The following is a 26,541-nucleotide window of genomic DNA, read 5'->3' as shown; positions in this document are numbered from 1 at the left end:
ATAGAGATAGCTCAAAGTTATTATCATATAAAGTTTTTGAGAATTATTATCTTTTTAGTTTAATAATTGTTTATTATAAGAGAGAGAGAGAGAGGGAGAGGGTGAGAGAGAGAGAGAGAGAGAGAGAGAGAGAGAGAGAGAGAGAGAGTGAGAGAGAGAAGATTGATTATATATAAAAGATACTACTAAAGAAAACACTTAAAACTTTTAAACAGAAATAATTTGTCTTGTTTTCTTTTATATGAAAGACATGTGATAATCAACTCTGTATGCGGTGGATAGTCATATTTGCACGATTTGCTTACAACTTAATAATTTTTTGGTGCGTAAATATATAGGATAATATTTTTTATTTTATCTAAAGATTGTACTTATATGAAAATGTGCACAAAATTAAAAGATATATTGTATACATTTTTTTTAAAAAGTAAACGTATTTGTTAGTTACACAGAGAGGACGATTTATTGAATCAAATAAACGTTTCTTTGGTATAGTCCAAACAAATTATTTGGTTAACACAAAAATATTTCTTTGGAACTAAGCCGCAAATAAATATTTTTGTTGCTTCAACAAACAAAATTTTGTTCGATCAATCGAAAAATTCGTTTGGACTATTCCAAAGAAACGTTTATTTGATTCAAATCGTTCTGTCTGTATACGATTGACTCAAAATTTCTCGAAAAGAACAGTGAAAAGATTTCCAGGCCAGCTAACTGAAAATTCCCTATCCTTAGTTATCCTTAGTTGTCTAATGCGCATTTCACCCGCTGTCTCCTCGATGCTATAATAGTCATACAAACGAGTTCAATGCGATCGATACTCTCGCTCTCGATTCATCCAAACGTTCCCTGACTTCTCTAGACCTTTTTTCCCGCAGCCCTCTTCGCGCCTCTTCGTTCGTCTTCACTACCACTCGCTCGCTAATCGAGTCTCGCGAATTCTGCGACGCGTCCCATCTTCCCGCTTGTTCATCTACGCGTATAACTCCTGCAGTTCATTTCCTTCAGCGACCATTTCCCCCGATAAAAATGCATCTGTCAAACTCTCTCGTATTCTTCACTTGTACTCGTCACGGTCGGCGATTACCTCTGAAAGGGATCCTCTCGACGACAACGTTCAAGCAGTCACACGTCAATACTCGTGCGCGCGACAGTCACTCGGAAAAGAACGCAAAAAAAAAAACGAGAGAAAAAAGGAGATCAAAGAAAAAAGACGAGAGAGGGAAGGTACAAAGGGGAAGCTCCGCGCTGCGAATATGGCGCGAGCGGAGAAACGCATATCCGAGGAAATTGGCGTCCCCTCGCGCGAGATCACGCTCAATTTCGTCCTAACAAAACACGCGGCTCTCTCCTGTTCTGTAATCCACACCCACGTACGCGTTGCGGCGGGCTTTTTCGTTCGAGCGAGCGAGCGCGTGCGCGCTTTTGTATTTTCCAGCTTGGAATCGTACGCTGGTCCTCCCTTCCTCCCTCTTTCTCACTGTCCCTTTCCCTTCCGCGCCCCTTCTGCCGCGCGATGTGTACGCTCGCGACGATTGAAAAATAATATCGCCGGGTTTATTTAGTCCGACGCGTCTCGCGCAATAGCGAGGGGCGGATTGTCGCGACCGTACGGGAGATTAAAAATAATGTTTCGAGCGTGACCGCCGAGCCCTCGGGGGATTAGGGGGCGACTAGCTCTCGCTGGCGATTGGTTACTATCCAGCTGGAGATTTTATTTGAGGGCTCGCGCCCGTGTACATGTTACAGGCGGTTCTCTCTTTCTCTCTACCTTTCCCTCCCTCCCTCGGTCGTTCTCTCCCTCTCTGTTTCTGCCGGTGACAAAAGCGGGCACGACGAAAAAAATCGCACACGCTCTTGTGTTGTCGAGCTGCCGTTTGGCGCGGCACGTCACGGCTTCGCCAATTATAAATCGCCGGCGCGGCCGGATTTGTAAAGAGCGCGGGCACGCGGACGGATGGAAAAAGCGCTGATTGAAATCGAATACGCGCACGGCGCACACACAACGGCGGTAGGTAATTAAATAGACGGGTAATAAAGCGAAGAGAGCGAGGGTACGCGTGTGTCCCACGAACGCGCGCACGCAACGTTTTAATTAATCGAGTTAAATATCAAAATGCGGGTGCTTTGATTCAATTTTTACGTTCGATCATATAATTCTCCATGCTCGGACTCATTTCGTTCCGGAGCGTGCTACCTCCGCTCGCTCCCCAGGTAGAAAAATTTCCAAGAAAATCTGCTCACTAGCCAGGAACTGGCTAATTTGTACTGGCTGGGGTTTATTGAACTGTGTTCAGAAACTGGACTGGGAAGTACTAGCCGGTGTTGCTTAACCAGAAATGACACAGAGAAAAGATTAGTGTTTATTTAAAACTATCACGCACAAATTAACAATCATTGCTTTATATATAAACAATGAGATAAAATTTTATTAGAAGAATTTTCCAGTCTTCAACAATGTAATAATTTTATTTGAATATTGTAACAGTCGCATAAGATGTACGATATGATTATTTGAATGATAATGTTATCCTCTTTCGACATTTGAAAGCATTATATTCTTAATTCAATATTTGGTGCTTTTCATTTAATGAAGATTATATTTTAATAATAAAGATATATTTTTCTTTGTTGAAATCATATAAAATGTATTGGTACCAGTAACTTATTTTCTAACACTTTATGCAATCTCATTTTAACATTTAGATGTCGAAAGTAAAAATATTTTCGAAAGAATGTTTTATTTTCTGTGTAGACAAAAAAAATGATAATAAAAGAAATAAAGCTACATTTATTTCGATAATGGATGAGTTTCCATGTAAATTCTACCTTCTGAAATATGAGTTTATATTGAATAATTGATAATTTTTATATATTAAATTCATTAATTTTTATATTAAATAATAAATAATATTTTATATATAGAATCAAACGTTGACAAGTACTTTGACAGAACTAGCTTAAACTATACAGCATTACCCGGGTTATTATCCAAATATCAAAGGGATGAAATCAAAAAGAATGGGAGGATTTCCAGGTTTTATGGTAACTTATATTTTCCTAGAATCCTAGAAAGTAACTATACTAAAACTTAGTCTAGATCGGTGAAAGGATTTAGAAATTAATAGGGAACATGTAGACAGATATGTTATATATAATTTTGGTACAAAAAAGGTTTGCTTAGGAACTAGTCAAAAACTAGTTAGAAACTTGCTAGAAACTGAATGGTTTTACCATCCAATTACTAGCAAAGCAAGCTTGAAATCGTCGTTCAACTGCCAGGAACTGCCTGACAGCCAGAATTCTCGACTAGCGTTATTGGCAGAGAACTAGTAAGTCTTTTACTAGGGTCTTCTCACGAAGACCATCGTCGCGGTACCCACCTCCAGCCGTCTTGCACCGTCTGTCTGGGTTTACGTTCACAATGTCGTTGAAATAGCGCCTGTCAAAACATTGTCGTCGGCCTCAGTGTTGCCGAGCCGAGCCAAGCCAAGCCAAACCAAGTCAAACCAAGCCAAGCCGAGACGAGACGTGTGTCGCGGACGAGGGAAATAGAGTGTCACCAGTCGCGGCACGGCGCTGCGCGGCATTAATTTCCATTAGCGGATATCCAATTTGCCGCGGGAGTAAGAGCGCGGCCAATCGGCGAGCGCGACCGCAATAAACGTAATTATATTTAACGGGGGACATAAAGACCCCGATAGATTAGGCCTCTCCTTGCCTTCGTGCCCCCTCGGCCTCCTCCTTCTCTTACCCCTACATTACCTCCTACATTGTTCGTTCGTTCGTTCGTTCATTCCGTGGCCGGGGCGATCCGCAGAGACGCAGTAACGCGATCCCACCTCGATCGCCGCGCATACCGGCCGTGTGTCGCGTAATTAGAATATCAATTAATAACCCGGATTAATTAAATCCGCGATTATCGATGCGCGGCGCGAGCTTTCGTGTACGTGTGCGCGTCCGAGCGGATATGTACGGCTCACTTTTCCGTCCTTGATGAGTCCAACGACATGCGTCGCGCGCGTTTATTACACCGTTGTCGTCGTCGCATTAATTATACCGGCCGGCGCGTCGGTCGCGCGCGCGCGCGCAACCCCGACGAGCAATTGATTCCGCAGTAATTTCCTTTCTAGACGTCCCGGCCTTATCGCGGCTATATCGTCCGCCGTAATTTGCATAGATAAACTAGTATGTGTATCAGCCTCTATCGGCGAACGCGGCGCGCGTAAAACGCCGAGCGCATTATTGCCACGCCGATGAAAACGTTCCGGGTGATTCACGATCAGCCGCTCGTACGCATAATACGCACCGGAAACGGAGAATTGTATCGCGAGGTCGAGATATGACGGTGAGCTCAATCTCGTCGGAGTCGAATTTATTAAAATTTCGTGAAAATTATTTCATTCTGTCAATCATATTTCTCCTTTTCTAATGGAATTCCGTGGTGAATATTTTTGTTTGATCCTGTAGATATCGTAATCTGTCTCATTCGGGGACATTCGTTGATAAGTGTGTAGTTAGTTATTAGATTTGCTCGACGAGGGGTCAATAATCCACGCAATTATTATTGAGACTTCGCCCTGTTTTCAAACACAAGTCAAACACAAATCTCGGAATATTTTGCATTCTGCGATTTAATTCTTGAGTGACATTTATCGATTATGTGATCGAGTTTCTCCTTTTCTGGTGGAATTTTGTGGTATCCTTTTATTATTTGCTCGGTGAAGGTTCAACGATCCAATCAGTTGTTATTGATTTTGTTTTAAGTCGAGCACAAATCTTAGAGTATTTTGTGTTACAGTTTGCAATTTAATTCTTCAGTGATATGTCGATCACATAATGAGATTTCTTATTTTCTGACGGAATTCTGTAGTGAGTATTTTTTTATTTGCTTGGTGAGAGTTCAATGACCCAACAAATCGTTACTGAGATTCTGCCCTGTTTTTAGTCGAGAATCTCGAGGTATTTTGCCTTTCAGTCGATTTATTACTATCACTTGTGAATTGCTAGTAAGGATATCGAGTGATTTTTCGCTTTTTGTTTTTTAGAGCTATTTTATTTTTCTTCCCCGATAGCCAGGATATCTTTAGATCTTTATGCAATCATTGTTTGTCATAATGCATCCACACATATACTCATGTGAATATTTATCCACAGTAATGTTCATTATATAATTGTTGGTAATGTTTTAATTAAAAGGAAGAAATTGATCTTTTTAAATAATATATTTTATATTATTTGTTTTATTAATTTAATTCTTTATTAAATTTTAATAAGTCACTTACATCTAAGTACCCCATCAAAATTTAAATTCCTCACTTATTTTACTATTACAAAAAAATTAGACGCGCTGATATTCTTGTGTAAGCTTATACATTATTAAAGATCATCGTTGTTTGTGTAATTCTATTGGATTTTCACGGCGTAGATCAATTGAGGTAAACAGTTACCTTACCAAGTATCCACTTATAAGTGTGAAAATTGCGTATCCATTCTGAGGTCAATATCGACGCGCTTCGATCGCGAGGACTGAAGCCGTCCGTGACGTGGGACCTCCTCTCGCGCGAGGGGAGGTGTTGGAGGAGTGCGTATCTCTGGCGATGCGATGATCAGAGGAGCGTCCTGTCGATTCCGCAAGATAACGAGTACGTTTGCGTATGTGCGGCCAGGTATACGCATCAGGTATCGCGTTTATCTGCGATTTCTGCGTTAACTCGGCTCGCTCGCCCGGCGAGCCTGGTCGGCTAACGCGGGATAAAGGCCGGGTTACCTTGTAGGCAACGTAATTGAAGTTGCTCCCGGAACGCACCTAAGTGACAGGCGAACACCTTATACGCGAAGCGCAGACCCGTGACAGTCGTACGTTCAACCATGTCTGAGTCGGATGACCAGAGAGCATCTGCGTCGCTTCAGAGAAACAAAATATAAGAGCGAGTTACATGTAAAAAGAGTTAGTAAAATGTAATCTCAACAATCATAACAAAAAACAATAATAAAAAAAAAAGCTGAGGAGCGAAGACGCAGAAGCGACGGCAGTCGATAAGCGAACGTGATCGAGGAATTAAATAAATGAAGAGCAAGGAAACAGAGAAAAGTCTCATGGGAGGTTACGGCCCATATTAATAATTGTCGCCTGAAACTTGTCTCATGCGAGATACTCAAATTTTTATTCAAAGGTAGATCTAAGTTTTTCAGTTAAATTATGATATATTTGACATTTGATATTTTATCATATTATATCATGATACAACGGAAATATCCTCATTTGATTCTGAGTTCAAATTTAAACCTCGCGTTAGCAACTGTTATGTGAAATTTGTCTCATATGAGATACTCCGATTTTCATTCAGAGTTATATTAAAATTTTCCAGTTGAATTATATCATAAATGCGAGTCGCATTTATAGTCGCAATCGCGACTCAACTGAAAAATTCATCTGATTCTAAATTTAAATCCAAGGCCCGTATTAATAAATACTATTAATAAGTAATAATAGTTTTTCAGTTGAATTATGATATATGTGACATTTATATCTGCAATCGCGCGATTCAACGGAAAAATTTTTATCTGACTCTGAATTTAAATGTAAGGCGTGTATTAATAGCTGTCATCTGAAATTTCCTCTATGTGAAATATTCAGATTTTTATTGAGAATTAGATTCAAGTTTTCTTAGTTGAATTATTATATATTTCACGTTTAATCTGCACTGCAAAAAATGTTGCGTTAAATTTAACTCACTCTACATGTACCAAATTATTTATTCCAATTTTCGTGTTAATTTAACACAATACAAATATGTTAAGGTAATCTTGAGTAATCACTGCGGCCATATTGGATTGATGACGTCAGAAGCGAGGAAAACCACGCCCGAATTTTTGCAAACCATAAATAAAACGATATATCATTCAAATGATATGAACTTACAATCTATTTTGCATATTTGTGAAATACTCCGGACGCTTCTTCTTCGCCGAAATAACTTTTACATAATCTTAAAATAAATACGACAAATCACCTTGTTTTGATAGAAAACCAGCTGTGTGACTCGATATTGAATATGATTGAAAAACTACTTATATACATTAAACATCACAAAAAATATAGTATTCGCAGTATTTCTACACTTCCACAATTGTAACATACATGCACTACTCAGTAATATTTCAGTGGTTTGTAGGAAAAACTGGTCGTCTGTTCACATCATTACGTTTATTAGTTTTGGTTGAACTTTTGCACTAATGCAATAAGAAAGAGAGAAAAGTATACTTTTTTCACTGTAACTCTTATTGCAATCGTTTACATTAGTACAAAAGTTCTTCGTAAACGAACAGATCCATTTTCTCGCTTAATAGTTCATCATTTTACCGCTTACAAACATGTAACCGTTCACTACTATCAACGCAGAGTTCTTGGCTGACTATCCAAGAGGCTCAACAAATAACTAATTCATCTGTACACTTTATGTATAAAATATGTCACAAAGGAAGGACATGTTACATATAAATTGTGTAAAATCGTTATATTGTTAACACTTGGAAATGGTGAAAACAAACTCAGTGCATAATATTCATACACACACACAAAATAATATAACGACAATATTTTAAATTAACATACGAGTATGCTACAAATTTAACATGAATTTCGTAAAAAAATAAATTTTCTATTAACACGAAATTTCTACATCGATTTCAATAGAAATACAAAATATTTTTTGTCATGTGTAATCGCAATTTAAACGACTCTGAATTCTGAAATCTGAATATCTCATTTAAGATGAGTTTCAAGTAATGACTATTGATACCTGAGTGTCTTGAGACAACTTTTAAATAATAACTATTAATACACGAACTAAAGAAGCGTTTCGACACTAAGACTCGGTTAGAAATAAGGTACAACTGTCCCCGGAGAGCGGGGAAAAATGTTGCCGTATGGAGCGTCGGTCATCGCGTAAGCGAAAGAGTCCCAGAGTCCGAGCAATTCCGTTCGTTACGCGACGAGTCGAGTTTCAGTAACGTGGTACAACGAGATCTCCGACTTCGGAGGCTAAGAGAGTTCTCTTTTCTCTCGTACGTTCGCGCGTGCAGGGCGCGAGAAGTCCAGCTGATGCCGGACCATTTTCCTCGTTGACCTCCGCTCACCCCCATCCCATCCCATCCCCCCGCCGGCGAAATCCCAATCGCGCGTTACCGTCGCGCATTAAACTCCGCGGGGTAATATATCAGGGAATAAATCGTCGAACGTGTTGGAAGCTTTTATAGGATTTTTACAACGCGCGCGTCCGTGAAATACTGGCGTCGATAGAGGGCGAGAGATAGACAGAGAGGGAGAGAGAGTAAAAGAGAGAGATAGTGGTTACCTCGCGGGGCGGCGAGGAGCGGTTAAACTGAGTGTAAATCCAGGTGCCATTGGTGTGGGGCGAGAAAGAGAGACGGGGAAGCGGCGAGAGAAGGGTGGCGAGAGAGCCCTGCTCGAGGGGGATGAAGCGTCTGGCTCATCCTCGGGGATGCATCGCGCGGTAGGGGATGCCCGGGATCCCGCGTGCGTGCGGATCTGCCAATCGGGCTTCAGGACCGCCCGCGATCACCATGGCAACTCCGGGGGTTGATGGGAGGCGATTACGAGACGTCGGGGGTAACTCGATTAAGCGCGCGACGCCGCTCCCGGAAGCGACGTTCGGGGATGTCGGCACGTAGCGGGCTGGCTTTTCGGGCGGAGGGTGGTAGGCTCGAAACTACGATCTGCCGAAAGGGGGGTTGCTCTCTCTATTTGCCCTCTTAATCACCCGTTAAGTGCTGCGACCCCGATGTGCTTCCCCTGGGCATGCAGCGACCTCGCTCCTCTCCGCTTGCTCGCCAGCCTCTCTATCGACGAATAAGAACGTCGAATAATAACCGGTTTCCAGGGGTGAGGTATGTGTGTACCTAATTTCAGGTTAAAGATGGTAGTGGTTCACGGCTTAGGAGTTGTTCACTTGAAGAAGCCCGCCGTGTTGCCGGGACTTGGATTGCTTCTATATCAAGCGAGTTAATCAGAGTTCGAAATAGAAAATTGCACAAGGCTCTGTGATGTGAATCAAAGTAACGTGAAAAGATCTGCAAGAGCTGAAAGCAGGATCAAGGTGCGTCGGAAGCTTATTAATTAAGAGAGAGTTACTGAAATCGTACTTTATCAATCGTATCTGATTTAATATTTGTAACATGCATAAAATAAGATATCTGAACCTTTTTTTTCATAATTCTCATTGCTCATTTATTCCTCATCTTTAGATCGTTAAATTGCGTTAATATTCAATAATAATAAAGAAATTGATGGGATACGATTTAGGAGACCGGTATGATCTCGGCAAAACTCTCTCCTCTTAGTCAAAGTAAAATAGAAATTAGACTAGGGATAGAAATATATTACATGATATATGACGACAAATGTTTTGGAGTAACCTTCTCAGTGTTTATTACAGGAAAAATCTTTACAAGTGACATGTTTAATAAGACGCGATATTAATATTTTCATTGTGCAACATTGACAACGCTCGCCATGCGATGATTTCAGCCTTAGCAGGTGTACACACTTCTCCGACATTGTAAGACCCTGTCTTGCTGAGCATGTTACTTTTATAGACTTTTGTTGTAATGAATACTGAGAAAAGTCTGAAACAGAGACCGAAACATTTGTAATTATCATATAATATATTTATATATCTAGTCTAAGTTTTATTTTACTTAGACTAATAATTAATTGAGTTTTGGCGCACCTTGATCTTGCATTTGGCTCTTACAGACTGTTTTATGTTAGCGGGAAGCACACACTCTTGCAAAAAGGCATAACGCACACAGCATAAGAGAACCGATCAATCAGAATCCTTATTTATATCGCCATGATGAAAGTAAAGGACTCTGATTGGTCAGTTTTCTTATGCTTTGTGCATTATGCTTTTATGCAAAAGTGTGTGCTCCCCGCTGTATTTATATGAAGATAATTTTCAAGGAATAGATCGGTATTTTTCAGTAATTCATTATCTTTTTACTTCATATGCACTATATATATATTTTAGGAACTGAAATGTACTATTAAAACACTTGCTATGTTTCTAATAAAGTTTACTATTATGTTTTTTTTAGCAAAATAGGCCTTACTGACTATTTCTGCACTGAAAAACAAATATTTGATATTTGTAACTATAATCACACATAGAGGAATAATTATGATAAATTACTGTCAAGAGAAATACCTTTTTAAATTAATTTCTACTATGTTAGTGTAATGACGTTATATGCATATTACTACTACTATTTTTGTGTTAAGCTGGTGGCATATAGAAAAGCTTAAGCAGTAAAACGTAAGCAGTAAGCAAATTGACCAATCATAGTCATTGATTCTCCTTACGGTCCAAGAATCAACGACTGTGATTGATCAATTTGCTTACTGCTTAAGTTTTTCTGTGTGCCACGGCCCTTAGAATAATAAAAAATGCTTGAGGCTAAAACTATAATTTTCGTTAGATCATTTCTTTTCTTTCAGTGTACCTATTTTTGTAGTTGTACTATTTCATCAAATTCTGAGTTTAAGTTATCATTTGCTTCATTATTATCAAAATAGTCTGATGTGTGTTTCATCGCAATGAAATTAGTAAAGTCGAAAAGAATTTATATGAAAAAAGGAACTATAATATTCTCTCCATATAGAGTCCACTTTGAGGACATCATGGGAGGTGATTGGACGTTGGGACGATTTATCCGCATGCTGCGTCGCTCGCGTTTCGTCCTACGCGACTTTCACATCACGAGTCAAAGCGTAAAATTGTTCGGCTCAACAGGCTCGCTCATTCCGGCCCGATCCGGGCTAATCCGGGTCTTGTCAAAACCGCGCGACAGCGAGACACGTCGGCGATATCCAAAATATCCCCGCGCCGAGCCACCCCTTTCTGTCGCGCGTGTGTATCCTCTCGCGTGTCACAATGCTGATTTTCCACGTAGATAGCTCGAAAATAGAGCGCATTCAACCCTTTTCTCACGGCCTGCGCGTATACCGTATCCAACAGTCAATTCGGGGACAATGCGCGATCGAATTCATGCTCCCCTCCTGGCCGACGTTCGTCCCCCTTTTTACCAGCGCCGGGCTGTTCCACGAACGAGCGACACGTACCATTGTAACCGGATACTCCCGTTTAGGGGTGGCTCCTTGATACATCGGGGTTGACCGGGCAGGCTTATAACTAGTTGCCACTTAATTTGGCAAGCCTGCCGAGAGCAGCCCCGACGAGGGGTGCGACTCACCCCGTCGACGAGAGATTGGCCCGTCGAGATCGATTTCGGCGGACTACGTTGGTATTCGCCGGGGACGACCACGCTCGAATTATCTCCCGTTGTACGTCACGCATCCTTCTGCCGCCGTCGGCCTCGCCGGAGAGTTATCTCCCGTTGACGCGCCCTCCGCCGAAACGATCGGTAATCCTTAACCGTGCTCTCTTCTTCCGAATGATGCGTCGACCCAAGGGTTTTACGATCGGGCCTGGTATTGAACTACTACTATCTCGACAAACATTAGTAGTAGATTTTTGGCAATTAACAACTGATCGATATTCTGACCAGGCTCTTTTGTCAACTACACACAGGAGAATTTCATTCTACTGTTGAGAAAGTCGATTAAGGGAAGCCAGGTCAAATTGGTTCAAGAGTCATGTTTGCCGCGCATTTTGTTTATGTATTCATTGAGAGAAACAATGGAAAGCGAATCGTAAAATGTTCCTCTTAGAAAAATAGAAATTAGACTAGGGATAGAAATATATTACATGATATATGACGACAAATGTTTTGGAGTAACTTTCTCAATGTTTATTACAGGAAAAATCTGTACAAGTGACATGTTTAACAAGACGCGATATTAATATTTTTATTGTGCAACATTGACAACGCTCGCCATGCGATGATTTCAGCCTTAGCAGGTGTACACACTTCTCCGACATTGTAAGACCCTGTCTTGCTGAACATGTTACTTTTATAGACTTTTGTTGTAATGAATACTGAGAAAAGTCTGAAACAGAGACCAAAACATTTGTAATTATCATATAATATATTTATATATCTAGTCTAAGTTTTATTTTACTTAGACTAATAATTAATTGAGTTTTGGCGCACCTTGATCTTGCATTTGGCTCTTACAGACTTTTTTATGTCAGCGGGAAGCACACACTCTTGCATAAAGGCATAACGCACACAGCATAAGAGAACAGATCAATCAGAATCTTCATTTATATCGCCATGATGAAAGTAAAGGACTCTGATTGGTCAGTTTTCTTATGCTTTGTGCATTATGCCTTTATGCAAAAGTGTGTGCTCCCCGCTGTATTTATATGAAGATAATTTTCAAGTAATAGATCGGCATTTTTCAGTAATTCATTATCTTCTTACTTCATTTGCATTATGTATATGTTTTAGAAACTGAAATGTGCTATTAAAACACTTGCTATGTTTCTAGTGAAATTTAATATTATGTTTTTTTTTAGCAAAATAGGCCTTACTGACTATAATAAAATATGAGTTAAGTACATGATTAAACGCATAAGTTAAACAATACGACTGTTGAGTTAACTTAACCCGGTCTTCCTACTCAGTTTATTTTCCTTTTTCGAAGTAATGATTATCTCTTCAACGAAGAATATCTTTAATGATACTAATCTTAAAATATATTCATCACGAATTTGAGAAAAGCTCGTCATTATAGTCCATTATAAAGCTCATTGTATAGCTCATGTATTCAAGAGAAGAATTTATTCTCTTTACAAGAATATCATAAAACTTCACTGAAGAAAAAGCTGGTTCGACTCAGTGTACTGGAGTAAACCGAATTTTCGTCTTAATTTAACATTCTTGGTTGAAATTATCCTGCTAGGATTCAGAACGTATTTGAACAAATAACTGATGTGATAACGAATGTTATTTGAATAAATAACTAATGCTTTTTTACGTTGAACTCTTGTGATAGATTTGCGGATGTATAGATTTACGCGATCTTATGAAATACTTGAAGCAAGTAACATTTACTTGTGCAGTACTACGCCAGTATCTGAAACTTGGCAACGAGTAGTGGTTTAGTATCGTCTCGCAAAGCCTTGTCGGGACTGTGTAAAATGTTACAAAGTTCTGTAACTGTTCTGTAAATGGTACAAAATTCTCAATTTTGCCTGATATATTCGCCATCAACGTCACATATGTGTGACAATGATATTACTTTTCTCTCTATGCTCACACAAACAAGTCTGTTTTATAGAATCTTGTCACGAGAAAAATACAATATGGTCTATGAGATGAATTTCCCAAATAAACCGCAGTAGAGAACGTGTGTTGACGGTTTTTCCAGTCGACTATTAATTACCACGCCGAGCCGTGATTAACCTACGGAGAGTTAACTGTGGCGAAATATTGTTTGATGTTTCAGGTGAAAGTATGGTTCCAAAACCGACGAACGAAACACAAGCGCATGCTGCAGGAGGAAGACGCGAAAACCCAACAACAATCCGGCGGCGGAGGCGGCGGCGGCGGTGGCGGCGGCGGCGGCGGTGGCGGTAACGGCAACGGCAACGGCAATGGCAACGGCAACGGCAACCTCAGCAGCAACAATAAAAACACCCACCACGTCAGCAAGTGGCAGCAAGAGACCGGCGACTACCACCATGACGACGAGGAGGAGGAAGAGCACATCGACCCAGAAGCCGAGGAGTGCTCGAGTGGTTCCGAAGCGTAGCTAGACGTCCTCTGCCTGGATTAGGATCCAGGATCGAGCAGAATATCCTATTGATCGTAGGCGGGAGCCATTCGAGGAGTCGCTCAGCGGATCGATGCGAATCCTGGTCGTTCCCGGGAAAGAGAGGAGAGTCTCCTTCGGGTCCCGTCGGGGGATCACGTCCACTAGTCGGGACGAGACTATCGACTGGGCCCGCTAAGATTTGGCACAAGAAGCAATCAGTAGTGAGTAAGAGCCCACGTGAGTGGTCGGATCGAGAATGTCGCGCGATCTCGCTCGAGAATCGCGGTCGAGGCTTCGGGTATGAGGCCCAATGAGGCGAAAGCTGAGAGAGTGATCAATCTCATCGACGTAACCGCTTCTCGCTGGCGCACACGGGAGATCGTTGGAGATTACCTGGGTCTCGTCCGTTTGACTTGACTCGTCGTGTCCCGAGATGCAAACACGGGGTACGTCGTCACGTTGCATTCGTTTCGCCCCGAGGAGATTTCAGGAACGGTTCGTAGGAGAAGTGCACGGCTGAGCAGCCGGCCAGGACATTCGGGACTTGCAGATCGTGATGAATTGACACGTTTAAAGCGTCCACGGCGAGTCTGGATGTCATGGCCGTCGACGACAGAGTGATACGAGTGACGCTGTGCGTCAATGCTGTGTGGCAACGAGAGAATGCCGTGGTCGATGAGAATGCTTCCTGTGCAGTTTGGGACGAGGACAACGCACGTGTAAGACATGTAATGACCAGAACCCTTTCGCTTGTCACGACAACGATGTGGAGATGGAGGGAGACGTCTTAGAGAACGCGACTTCGTGGACGAGGATGAACTCCCGCGCGAGGCTATGACAGGTAGAGGACGAGGAAATGAGGGAGAAAATAGCAAGAGAGAAAGAGAGAGAGAAAAAGAGAGACAGAGAGAGAGAGAGAGAGAGGGAGAGGGAGAGGGAGAGAGGAGGAAAGCAATAACGGCGTGAGAAAGCGAGAGAACAACGACGAACAGCGATGATCGCGAAGCAAGAAGGCAAAAGGCGCGATGAGCAGGAGTTAATAAACGGGAAATTGTGCCGGGCGCAAAAGCAGGCAGCCAAGAGGATCACTCGAGTGCAATCGAAAGCGATGATTCGACTCGCCGCACTTCGTCTAGCGACCGGAGGCTGCCGGGGTCGTGGCTACGAGGAGGAGCAAGGGGGAGAATGCCTGACCCCGCGAGAGTCTGACCCTGAGGAGCCTTTCCATCAGCGAAATCGCTGATCTGCGGGGAGGACTCGGCGAGTCTTGTACCGAACTTGCCAGATTAGTCGATAGGCGATGTTGAGGGAGGCCTGCCTTTTTCTTCCTCTCCTTCTTCTTCTTATTCCTCTCCGTCCCTCGGAGAGGGGATCGCGACGTGGCTGCACGGGCTCTTCGTGACCGTGCCGCGGCCGTGGCCGAAGGCCGGGGAACGATCGCGCGGAGATACGTAAATATCCCCGGGATTAGAGAGGCCCGTTCTGCCCGGCCAGAGACGGGCACCCCGGCGGGCGGGCGCGTGGAAAAAGCGACCGGAGGAATCGAAGGCGTTCATCGGAAGCCGGCTAATGGAGGCATTGTCTGCGGGAGAAACGACGGGGCTAAATGGACGCGCATCCGGCGGAAACGGCGGCGCTCGCCGCCATCGGGCCACGATCGATGCGGACTTCGGCCGGACTCGATTATTTCGCGGCGACTCTCGCGATCCTGTGCTTCCTGTGCATTGGTTGGCGGCGGATTCCCCGAGGCCGACGAGTGATGCTCGCGCGGGACTCTCGTCGATATACACGGAAACGTGTTCTCCTGACCGAAGGGCGGCCCGGGGAGAGGAGGAGGTTAACGCGAAGCGACGATCGATCGAGCGTCGCCGGCCGCCGCCGATTGCGCGCCGCGCGCTCACGCTCATCTTGCCATAAAAGAACCGCCATAAAAGACTAACTCCGCGTCGCCCAGGATCATGTAAATAGAGCGTAGGTGAAAGGAGCGGGAGCAGGGGAGAGGCTACAGAGACCGCGATCGCCGATCACTTCCGGTAACGGAAGTCCCGGCGTTGTTCCTCTCGTGAGACTGTAGACGTGTGCCGAGAGGGGAGTGTAAATAGACAGAGCCAGGACGAGATGCGCGTAAACAGAACGAGAAAAAAAAAGAAACAGAGAACGAAACAGAACGAGCGAGTTGAAAGAGAGTGCCAAACTTCGTACCCCTTCCTCCCCCCACCTCCCCTCTCCCCGGCCCCTTTTAGAGAAAGATCCCAGTGTAAACTCGAGTTGTACTTTGCAGTTGTATTTAAGTCGTTGTTCTACACGAGCGAGCAGTATTCCTTTCGCGTATCCGGTGTCCGAGATCGATGTCCGAGATAAAGAAAGTAAAAGAAAAAAAGAAGTACTGACGATTTAAATTATTATTGCTAAACATTAGACACACACACACACGCGTACAAGCATACACACATACACACACACGCTGGATCTCCTGCGCCGCGGTAAAGGCAAAGTCGCAAAGTGCACGGAATCACCGATCGCTTGCTGTTCATAATATTAACATGTCGACGTGTTTGTTTATCTCGACATCTTAATATTACGCAGCGAACGTGATGGTCTCGCAGCTCGGCGATCTCGCGGGACAATTTCGGCTCGCTGGGCGCGCAATGAGCGCGTCTTCGTAAGAGTTTTGCGTGAAAGCGTCGTTCTTACTTATTGTATCGGCCGTTCTTACACGCCGAGCGAAACTTGCGCGCTGGACCGCACGCGCGGCGCAGGACTTCCGCCATGTAAATAATACTGTAAATAGGAAAATGTGATTTTACTCGACGTACACAGAAGCATCGAATTGTATTATCAAATGACTCGGTTCGTGTTCTAACGATATAGTGAAATAAATTATATGATCACACTACGACTGTGTCGTTTCACTTATGCCTCGCGCGTATTCGTCCCACTGTCGCACCGAAGAAAAGGATTCTCTTGTCGAAACGAAAATTTGGTGCACCGAACTGAAATTTGGTTAAAATGGAATCAACAAGAGTGAAATCGAAATAAATTAAAATGGTCCTTAGATGTTAAAATAAAATGAGAAAATAGCGTGTAAAAGCCTAGGCACATGTGTAAAAGTGCAAACAAATTTTTTAATAATTTAAAAATATTTTACAAATTATACGTTTCGACCTGTTTTAGGTCCTCTTCAGTAATCTCGTTTTTACAAATAGAACATTCGCAGTCAGTTAAACATTTTGGTGGTTAATAAATAATTCGAATCAACAAGATATCTGATAATTGCAACAGAAGAATTCAATTGCCGCTTGTGTGTTTCGGTTTCACAAGTAAAAATTATGGTAACCAAGAGTCGTATATATTTTAGTTCCAAATACAAAAATAATTTTTTCAGTATAACCTCGACAAATCCATGGTCAGTGTCTCTTTCCAGTGTAATGAGAGATGAAACATTTAAGAAACAAAAAAATATTTACTCGACGGATACTAATAATATATTTGTTTAAATCCAAATTCTCTCTTATTGAAATAAAATTAACAAATGCTTTCACGAAGAGAACTACTGAAAAAAGTTTTGTAATAATTAACAAATGCATTTAGTTGAACGTTTCACTTGGTAAGTAGTAGCAACATTTGATAATTAGTAATCAGATATGGTAATAGTTACCAACCATCTTGTAATAAAATTACAAAATAATTAGTAAAACAAACTCTTTATTTGGATAAATTAATTAAATGATTTGATAAGTAAAATACCAAATAATTTAATAATAATTGCTAAATAGTGTGGCTATTATCAAAATATTTCGTCTCATTTTCGATGTTTTTAAATTTCTTGGAGTGCAACGAGTGAAGATTCATTTGAAGCGATAATAAAAGTTCCGCCTCGTGAAATCACGAAGGAATATTTAACTAAAATTTAAAGTAGATTTTTAATTTGTACGAGTAAATTGATTAAAAAACAAATCTTACATTTAACTTTTTTTATATATCAAATTATACTCGTGCTAAATTTTAGTAGGGAGATAATAATTGACAATATAAATGCTGAAATTGATCTAATGGCAAATCTACTTTTTATGTCAATTTTATTCTTATGTTATGTTTCCTTATTCCCTCCTAAATCCTTCTAAATGTCTCTAAATGAACGATATTTATGCATTAGTGGTTCCTTGTAGTTACGAATAATATCGCGATTATATTAATTTCAGTTGATTAGATTATTCTGTCGGATCATTTCTGTCGATTAGATTTATGAAGTTATATCATCTTATAGCTTCCCATAAGAAATATATTATGCGCTCTAGAGAGAAACAATTTTATGTGCTAACTTCGGTTTGTATACATAAAAAGATGCACTCTAATTTTGAATTAAAATTCTTATTTGACAATTCAAAGTGGAGAAAAATTCTCACTCTATACGAATAAACTCTATTTGAGTGACTTGGTCACACTATTATTCGAATGAAGTTATTACTCGAAGAAACTTAAAAAAAATGTGAACGCGTCTTTTCTCGTTCAGATCTATCCTTTAATTTTGAATGAAAAAAAATATTCACTCGATAATTCAAAATGGAGAATTCGCTGTGCGAATGAATCAGGATTTGAATTAAAAAACGACTGCCACTATTATTCAAATAGAACTATTGCTCAAAGAAATTTGGAAAAATCTGAGCGTACTTTTTTTCATTCAGAATTGTTCTTTAATCATGAATGAAAATTTTCACTCGACGATTCAGAGAAGAATTCACTCTATAATGAACTCTATTCGAGTAAGTCAATTGTCATTCTATTATTGTTTGAGTGGAATTATTATTCAAAGAAATTTAGAGAAATATGAGCGCGTTCTTCTTCGTTTAAATTAACTATCCAATTTTGAGCGAAAATATTTACTCGACGATTCGGAGGATTCACTCTGTATGAATGAACTCTCTATTCGAGTAACTCAATTGTTACTCTCCTATCGTTTGAATGGAGTTATCGCTCGGAGGAATTTAAAAAGATACATCTTTCCCCGAAACATGAAAAAACGGAGGAGAAGAACTCAAAAATGGCGCGCAGGCGTGCGTTCGCGAACGTATTGCGCACGTAACGGTGCTCCTAATGATCCCGAACATCCAGATGGTAAATTCGATAGCGCGAACGCAGTCTCGGCCACGTAATTTCGCACTGCCGCGTCCCGAAACTGTTTGTTTTCCGCGTGTGGGTAATTTCGCGACGCAGCGTATCATTTCAGGAGGCGCAACGCGGCGTACGTACATACGTGAAAAATTGAATAATTCCCGCCGTCAGGCACGCCAATGAGGACCGGTAATTCGCCGGCCGCGACATTATCGCAATGACCGGCCGTTACGTCGCGCGCAGAGGGGTGTCTTCGCGCGTAAGGCAAATTGTTTTCGCGAAAGTATCCTTCTTCCCGGTCGGTACTCATCGTCCCGACGCAGAAAATCGCCTGCCCGCCGTCGCGGGAGCGATCCTTGTCGATAATCGCTTTATAATCGCCGCTTCCAAAAGGAATAATTTACCACGTCGCAGACATGGAACTCTCTCCTTCCCTCTCTCCCTCTTTTCAGCCCCCCTGCCCCGTAATTAAACACGCCAGATCTCTCCCTGCGTGCCGGAACAACGGATGTGCGGACGCAGACTGATGTTGGTAGATCGTAGTCGGAGATTCGCCGTCATCGGCCGTCATTATTTTCGTCAGAGCTGGATACACACCGCCATCTTCAGGGAAGCTTCAGGACGACGGAGATGGAGCCGCCGTCGCTCTTCCACGGGGCTTTCGTTTCTGTGATCTTTTCTCCTTCTTCTTGTTTTCCTTCAAAACCTAGAATGGATCTTCCTTTGATAAAAAGTATCGTGTCGCATGTTAATGGTCTGCGAGTTCAATCAAGGACGATTAAGGAGCCATGGAATTTCGCAAATTGTAACTCTTGAAAGCCATCCAGATTCAGGATGGTGGGAATGGAATCGTCGTCCCTCTTCCTCGGAGTTTTCGCGATTCCTTCTCTTTCAAAATTTAGAAATGGTTTTTTTTCTTTAAAAGTAATATTTTATGAGTATTATTTTATTTCTATAGTCTGATAGATGAACCAAAGATAGTCCAGGAGTCACAGGATTATGCGATTTGTAATTCTAGAAACAATTCTTAAGATTCAGGACGACGGAGATGGAGTTATCGTCGTTCTTCCTCGAAGCTTACATGGTTTTTTTCTTTTGAAAGCTAGACTTAATTTTGCCTTGATAAGAATAATGTGCTGCGCGTTTACAGATTGAGAGTCGAATTTAAGGACAATTAAGGAGAATTTCGCAACTTGTAACTTCCGAAATAGCTTTCAAGGTTTGACAGCGATGGAATCATCGCCGTCCTTTCTGCGAACTTTCGTGATTTCTTTTCTTTTCCTTTTAAAAACTAAATTTGATTCCTGTACAATAGAAATAATGTGCTAAACATCCTGTGAGGTAAGCCAAGAATAGTCAAGGAGCCACGGAATTTCGTAATTTGTAACCCTTAAAACAAATCTCAAAGTTCAGAACAGCGAGGATAAAGTCGTCGCTTTTTTTCGAGGCTTCCGCGATTTTTTTTATTTCTTTTACATCTAGATCTGATTCTTTCTCAATAAAAATAATGTGCTACCCGTACATAGTCTGGGAGTTTAATCAAAGAAAATCAAAGGCTCACGGAATTTCGCTACATGCACACACACACACACATACAACTCTCGAAATAGCTCTGAACTCAAAGTTTAGAATGACGGCGATGGAACCATCGTCGCTCTTTCTGGGGGCTTTCGCGATTTTCTTTTTTTTCTTTCAAAAGCTGGATTTTCCACACGACAAGAACAACATACTATTTATCCATAATCTGGAAGATGAATTAAGAATAGTAAAAAAGTCACGAAATTTCATAATTTATAATTCTCAAAACAATTTTCAAAGTTCATAATAGCGAGTATGAAGTTGTCGCTCTTTCTCTCTCTTAGATGATTTTCCCTTACTTCTTTCATATCTACATTTGCTTTTTTTCAATAAAAATAACACGCTATTCGTTCATGGTAGTTGAATCAAGGAGAGGTAATCAAGGATAAATATTATAACTCTCGAAACAATCCTTAAGGTTCAAGACAGCGGGAATGAAAACTCTTTCTCAATGTTTACACGATTCTTTTGTGTTTCTTTCTTTCTTCAAAAATCTAGACTTGAAAGAATCTAGACTTTTGCTGGAAAGAATAACACACTGCGCGTCCATAGCCTGGGAATTGGATCAAAGATAATCAAGGAGCCACGGAATTCTGCGACTTGTAACTCTCAAAGCGACCCTTAAGTTTCAGGGCGACGGAATTGCCTTCGCTCTTTCTCTTCCGCTTTCACTTCTGCAAATGTTTTTTCTTTCGAAATCCAAAATAGATCTCCTCTCGACAAGAGTATGGTGTCACACGTCGATAGCATGGACCTACTAATTCTCTACGGAATTTCGCGACTTGTATGTAACTCTCGAAACGTCCCTGCCGTCTCGTTCGGATTAATTCGTAACTCGACTAGATCGTGCGCGAGATCTGTAATTTCGCCGATGGAAATTAATAGCGCGCTAGTGGCGCGACTCGCAGCGACGATTATCGACGCATTAATCAGTTCATGCTAATGAAATCGTAAATTGAAACTATCTGCGATCACACACACACACACACACACACGCCCAATGCCACGTCCCGCCATTGAAACAAAACATTCAACGAATTTCGCATCGGATCTCTTTTCTTTTCTTCCCCCTCCGAGTTTCTTCATTCGACAACCCGCCCTCCGCGTGTTCCCACGGTTGTTAATCATTAATTGTCTCATTGCGTATTCGACGCGGGCTCATTCGTTGGACCGGGAAGAAACGGCGATCGCCAAGATTGCCGGACCCATTTCACCCGTCCCCGCGCGCGGTCGCTTATCGATCGATCAATTAAGCGGCCAAATTAATCAGCATGCGCGGGAAGCGAGCGGGCAGAGCGAGAGAGATAGAAGAGACACGAGCAATCGTGGACGCAGGGTGCTAATGAAGCGCATTAATTGGAATGTTGGCCGGGGCTCGTTAATTAAGCGACTCGCGGGCGACCCGTCAAAGAGACACGCCGCGCGATCGATCGACGATCGATCGATAATTAATAGATCTCATTGTCATACGCGCGCATGCTTCACTTCTTCTCGCTTCATTCCCCGGGCCGTTTCACCGGATGATTCAGCTTCATTACCGCGGACGCGTCGCGGTCGTTTCGTTCGCTAATTAGCGCGACAAAGGGAGATAGAACGAGACACAGAAGGAGGGAGAGAGAGAGAGAGAGACTTTCGTTGGAACTCACGCTTTATGAGCGAGTAGAGGCGTAATCCAGGTGGAAACTCGATCGGACACGCGATACGATTACACACGTCGGATCGATGATAAAGTCGATTATTTAATTCTTACCCGTGTACGAGGTGCAACTAGTGAAAAACCGGGCTGGTGTAAAAAGTGTGGTTTACTTTAAAATTTTACAAATTCGCTATTATCTCCTTTAGCGTATCTCCTCTCCTGTCTTCCTGAGCGAACAAAATGTGGTTGATCTAAATAAAACTACAGTTATCCTTCGCCCCAATCGTATCTTTTGGTTGCTTCAACCACCAAAATGGTGTAGTAACATGCATACAAAGTTATTATCATTAACGTAGTAGAAAAAATAAAAAAATAGTCCTAGTTTATAATAACTATGTCTCTATTATAGTCACAAATACCAAACATTTATAGTCACAAATACCAAACATTTCTCTCTTAGTATTTATCTTAATACTGCTACATATGAATCTTTCATTGTTCGAAAAAATGCTGTAGGTAATCAGCTGTCATCCTCTTCAGCAGATCGAGCGTTTCCGACTTAACTTCGTTCATAGACTCAAAATGGGTGTCCTTTAACCCGCTTTTCACTTACGGGAATAGAAGTCGTACGGAGTTCAATTCACTGAATATAGAGGATGCTGAAGCACTGAAATGTGCTTATCGGCTAAAAATTGCTTTATGCGGATGAATTGGCGCACTATCTTGATGCAGAATTACCACGAATTACCTTTCCGCACATATCTGACCTTCTTTTCTTCACTTGTTCTCGTAGCTTGCTTAGTACTTCTTTCATTTCTTCAATTTCGCAAGAAATTTAGAATTAACACACTGTTCGACTTCCATACTAATCATTCCGGCAGGACAACACGACAGTGTTCGCTTCAATCACAATGCTCAAGGGAAAACTAAGTCAGATAAAGAGACGAGTTTCTTGCTCGATTCCAGAAGCTTCATGGTCAATTTTGTTCTATACGCTCTTTATTCTTGCAAGTTTATCGCTCAAAAGATGTGCAGTTTAATTTTTTTAACAGCCACGTCGCGTAGGAGAGACCGCGCCTAACTGTCAACTTTTTATATACTGATTAAAAAAATGATGTATGCAATATTTTTTAATATGCATATTTTCATATAGGTAAAAGACAGCCTTTAGGTAAAAGAAAAAATATATTATTCTTATATATATTTATTCATAAACGAGTTATTAAGTTGTAAGTAAAGTCAGTGTGACTATCCATTTCGTATCCCCAGGATAGGTTGTCACATGTCTTTCATATAAACAAGACAAATTATTCCTATTTTGAGGTTTCAAGTGTTCCATTAAAGTTGGTGATATCTTATAATCAAATACAATAAGCAATCATTGAACTAAGAAGATAGTCATTCTCATAAACTTTATAATAATAACTTTGAGCTTTGTGTGTGTTTCTTACGCATATTCACTGTAGTGAGTCACATGTATAACATAATAATACATCATTACATATGTTTCCATGCTCTTGCGTGAGTCATATCATAGATGATGCATTCGCACAATGCGTGATAATTAATCCCACCTAATTTGAGCCAAATTAACCCATTTGGAATAAAAGAAGTTATATTTACAAATTATGTTGCAGTAACTGTTAACTAAATGCAAGAAAAATTAGCTATATCTGTAACATTTCTTACAAGTAGAGAGAAATTGCGATCAAGAATTCCAAAATCAACAGATTAATAAAAATAGAGACGGGCAAAAATTTACTCACCGCGTCCAATGTTGAGAAAGTGCTTGTAAGTGCTACACGCGACGTTTCTGTCATAAATAAACATATAAATGATCCAATTTGACGGTAACTTACTCAGTAAATTACGGTAAGTTTGTAAATAATTTTGGAGAGCTAGTAAAATGGTATTTAATTTAGATAAAAATTACAGAAATTAAAAATTTTTTATATGAAGCTCATAAGGAGTGTTAATCTTATTTAAAAGATGAGTAAAACATTTTCTTTAATTCATATTTTCCATAAAATATTTTGATACTATATATTGATATCTTGTATATAGCATATAGTAAGTTTCGTTGCTACATGTTTATCGAGCCGATTTTTGGCACAAAACTTAGCAAAATCTATTCTTTTATACGACAAATTACACTGAGAGAAATTATCCAATAAAAAATTAAACGGATACTTCTGATTAAAATACCGATGAATTTTTATAACCGATCAGGAAACATCCGATGAGAAATATCGATTTATAATTTTTGATCGGTTTATCTAATGAAGTGCCATGATGATAGGAAGTATCTGATAAAATTTAATTGGAAATCCTGGTCGGATATACAAATTGATCGAAATTTAATCAGAAATATCCATTTGTTAATTTTTTATCTGTTAATTTCTCTCAGTGTGCATGAACTATAAAAAACTACGAATTTTACCAAAATTACCGACACATTATCATTTTACCATAATTTTACCGTCATTTTGAATCTAACGGTAATTTTATATCTCTAGTTATGAGGCATTTCGTACATTCAACTGACATGACGCAAGCAACCCATAGAGAAGAATATGCTTCTCCATATATCACGTGAGGTACAAAGCTTTGTGACAATTCACCCGTGTAACTTCTAGACCCGGCCTCCCCCATAACGTGCGCGGAACATTTCCGTCGTCTTCCGGCCGCGAGAGAAGTCGCATTCGGATCTTAATTGCGCTCGAACGTTGTTGCGCGATAATGGCGTGGTTAAAAATTATCGAGCCGCTTATCGCGAGCCCGTGACGCGGGCCTTATCGCATTTCGCGTGCCGGTAAATGAGTTAAAATAATACGTTTCATTAAGTCCCGCGGGATTAGTTTCACTGTTACGAGCGTACGAGCGCGGCAGATAAGCGGCCGGATTACGTGCGCGCGGGGAGTGTAAGTGTACGGACAGGAGAGGAGAGGAGAGGAGAGGAGAGGAGAGGAGAGAAGGTATGCGGCGCCGCGTGCTCCCGCTCGAAAGTTGAGTTGTTCGCATGCACAAATTGTTGTTTACCGCGGAGTCACGCGTCAATTTAGCGCGCCCGCCACGACTCCCGGCGAGATCCTCTTAATAAGAGCGTCGCGCGTGCGGCGTCGAGTTACCGTGCCGTTCACCCGCGAAAGAAGATCGATAACTTGGGCAACAAAAAATGAAATCCAACGTGAAATGTGTTCGATGTTACGTTCATCTCTCGTTCATCCTACCCAGCCCTCATCTCCGCCCTCTTGAGCGGGTCGCAATTCTGATTACGTGCTTTTTGACCGACGGATTTTCAATTACTCGAAATTTACTCGCAGTTTCCTGAATTGGCGTGTCTCGAGAAGATACACGATCCCACGATCGAAAGCCCGGTACGACTTGAACGCATCCGCGAGCTCGCGATCGATCCCTCGTTTGCCTCTCTGATGGGGTAACGCCTACGCCAATGTGCGAGGGGTAAAACAGAGACGTGTCGGTTTGTTGGGCGAAGAGCACAACCACGTAAGGCCCGCGGCCAGGTGAGGTGGAGGAGAAAGAAGAAGGAAGAGGAGGACAAGGAGGAGGAGGAGAAAGAAAGAGAGAGAAAGAGAGAACGAAGAGACAGACAGCAGCGGAGGAGGCGAAGGTGGCGGGAGAGGCGCGGGACGAGGAGCGAGAGAGGCAGAGAGATCGGCAAGGGTGGGGGGACACGTCCGAGGGTTCAGAACTGCTAATTATGTAAATTGCCAGTGTTGCAAATTACCCTCACAGTTTGCGTTCATTCTGCACACAATCCACACGGTCTCCGCACACCTCGCACGGAATCCATCCACTTGGATACTGTTACTTCCTCCGGCGAGGAGGGAGAGGAGAAGGGGTAGCAGCAGCAGAAGAAGAAGAAGAGGAAAGAGGAGGAGGAGGAGGAGTAGGATGAAGAGAAGGAGGGAGAAGATGGCGGCGGATAGAGCGAGATGGATGATCTCCCTGAGGACGGGGAGCGAGAGTCTCTCGTTCGTGCCTCCTTCTTACCTCTCATTCATCATCAGCGGTACTCGACGATGCGCGGATACCAGTATCCGCTAACAGATACCGATGTCGGACAGCTCGCAGCGAGCGATCGCGAACGTTTTCATCTTGGGTGTCGCGCATCGGCATCGCGGAACCGGGGAATGCAAAACGACCCAGGGAAGATGTAGGCTAAAACCCGACGCAGGTGAGTCGGATTGTCGGGTAGTCGTGCTATTTTTGCACCCGGTTACCGAGACGCATCGACGGGGATTGGAGTGTGTCACTTTATTTGTCGCTGAAGATTTTAGCCCTGGAGAGAACTTTGTGCTGAAATAATTTTAGAACATTGTATTTTGGGCGTTTCGAGTCACACGACTAATTAAATTCTTAAATGTCGAATTTTGAAAAAAATTCTACCCGCATTCGACTCACCAATTTAATTGCTGAAGGGAAATATATCTAAAAAATAAACAAT

General features: G+C 41.7%; 1 protein-coding gene across 1 annotated transcript in view; it reads left to right on the top strand.

The window, feature by feature from the left end:
* LOC116849013 (homeotic protein empty spiracles-like) overlaps window positions 1–16,646 on the top strand; it is an 88,860-nt gene extending 72,214 nt beyond the window's left edge. The window contains exon 3 of the mRNA XM_032825719.1: window positions 13,439–16,646. Within this exon, the coding sequence (XP_032681610.1) occupies window positions 13,439–13,744 (306 nt within the window). The 3' untranslated portion in view covers window positions 13,745–16,646. The remainder of the gene's footprint in view (window positions 1–13,438) is intronic.
* Window positions 16,647–26,541: the final 9,895 nt, after the last annotated feature.

This window comes from Odontomachus brunneus, unplaced genomic scaffold (genome assembly GCF_010583005.1).
Source record: "Odontomachus brunneus isolate Ranch 3 - 2012 unplaced genomic scaffold, Obru_v1 Obru_scaffold_104, whole genome shotgun sequence".
Taxonomy (NCBI): domain Eukaryota; kingdom Metazoa; phylum Arthropoda; class Insecta; order Hymenoptera; family Formicidae; genus Odontomachus; species Odontomachus brunneus.
The sequence above is the reverse complement of the archived record's forward strand: the minus strand, read 5'-3'. Positions and strand labels throughout refer to the sequence as shown.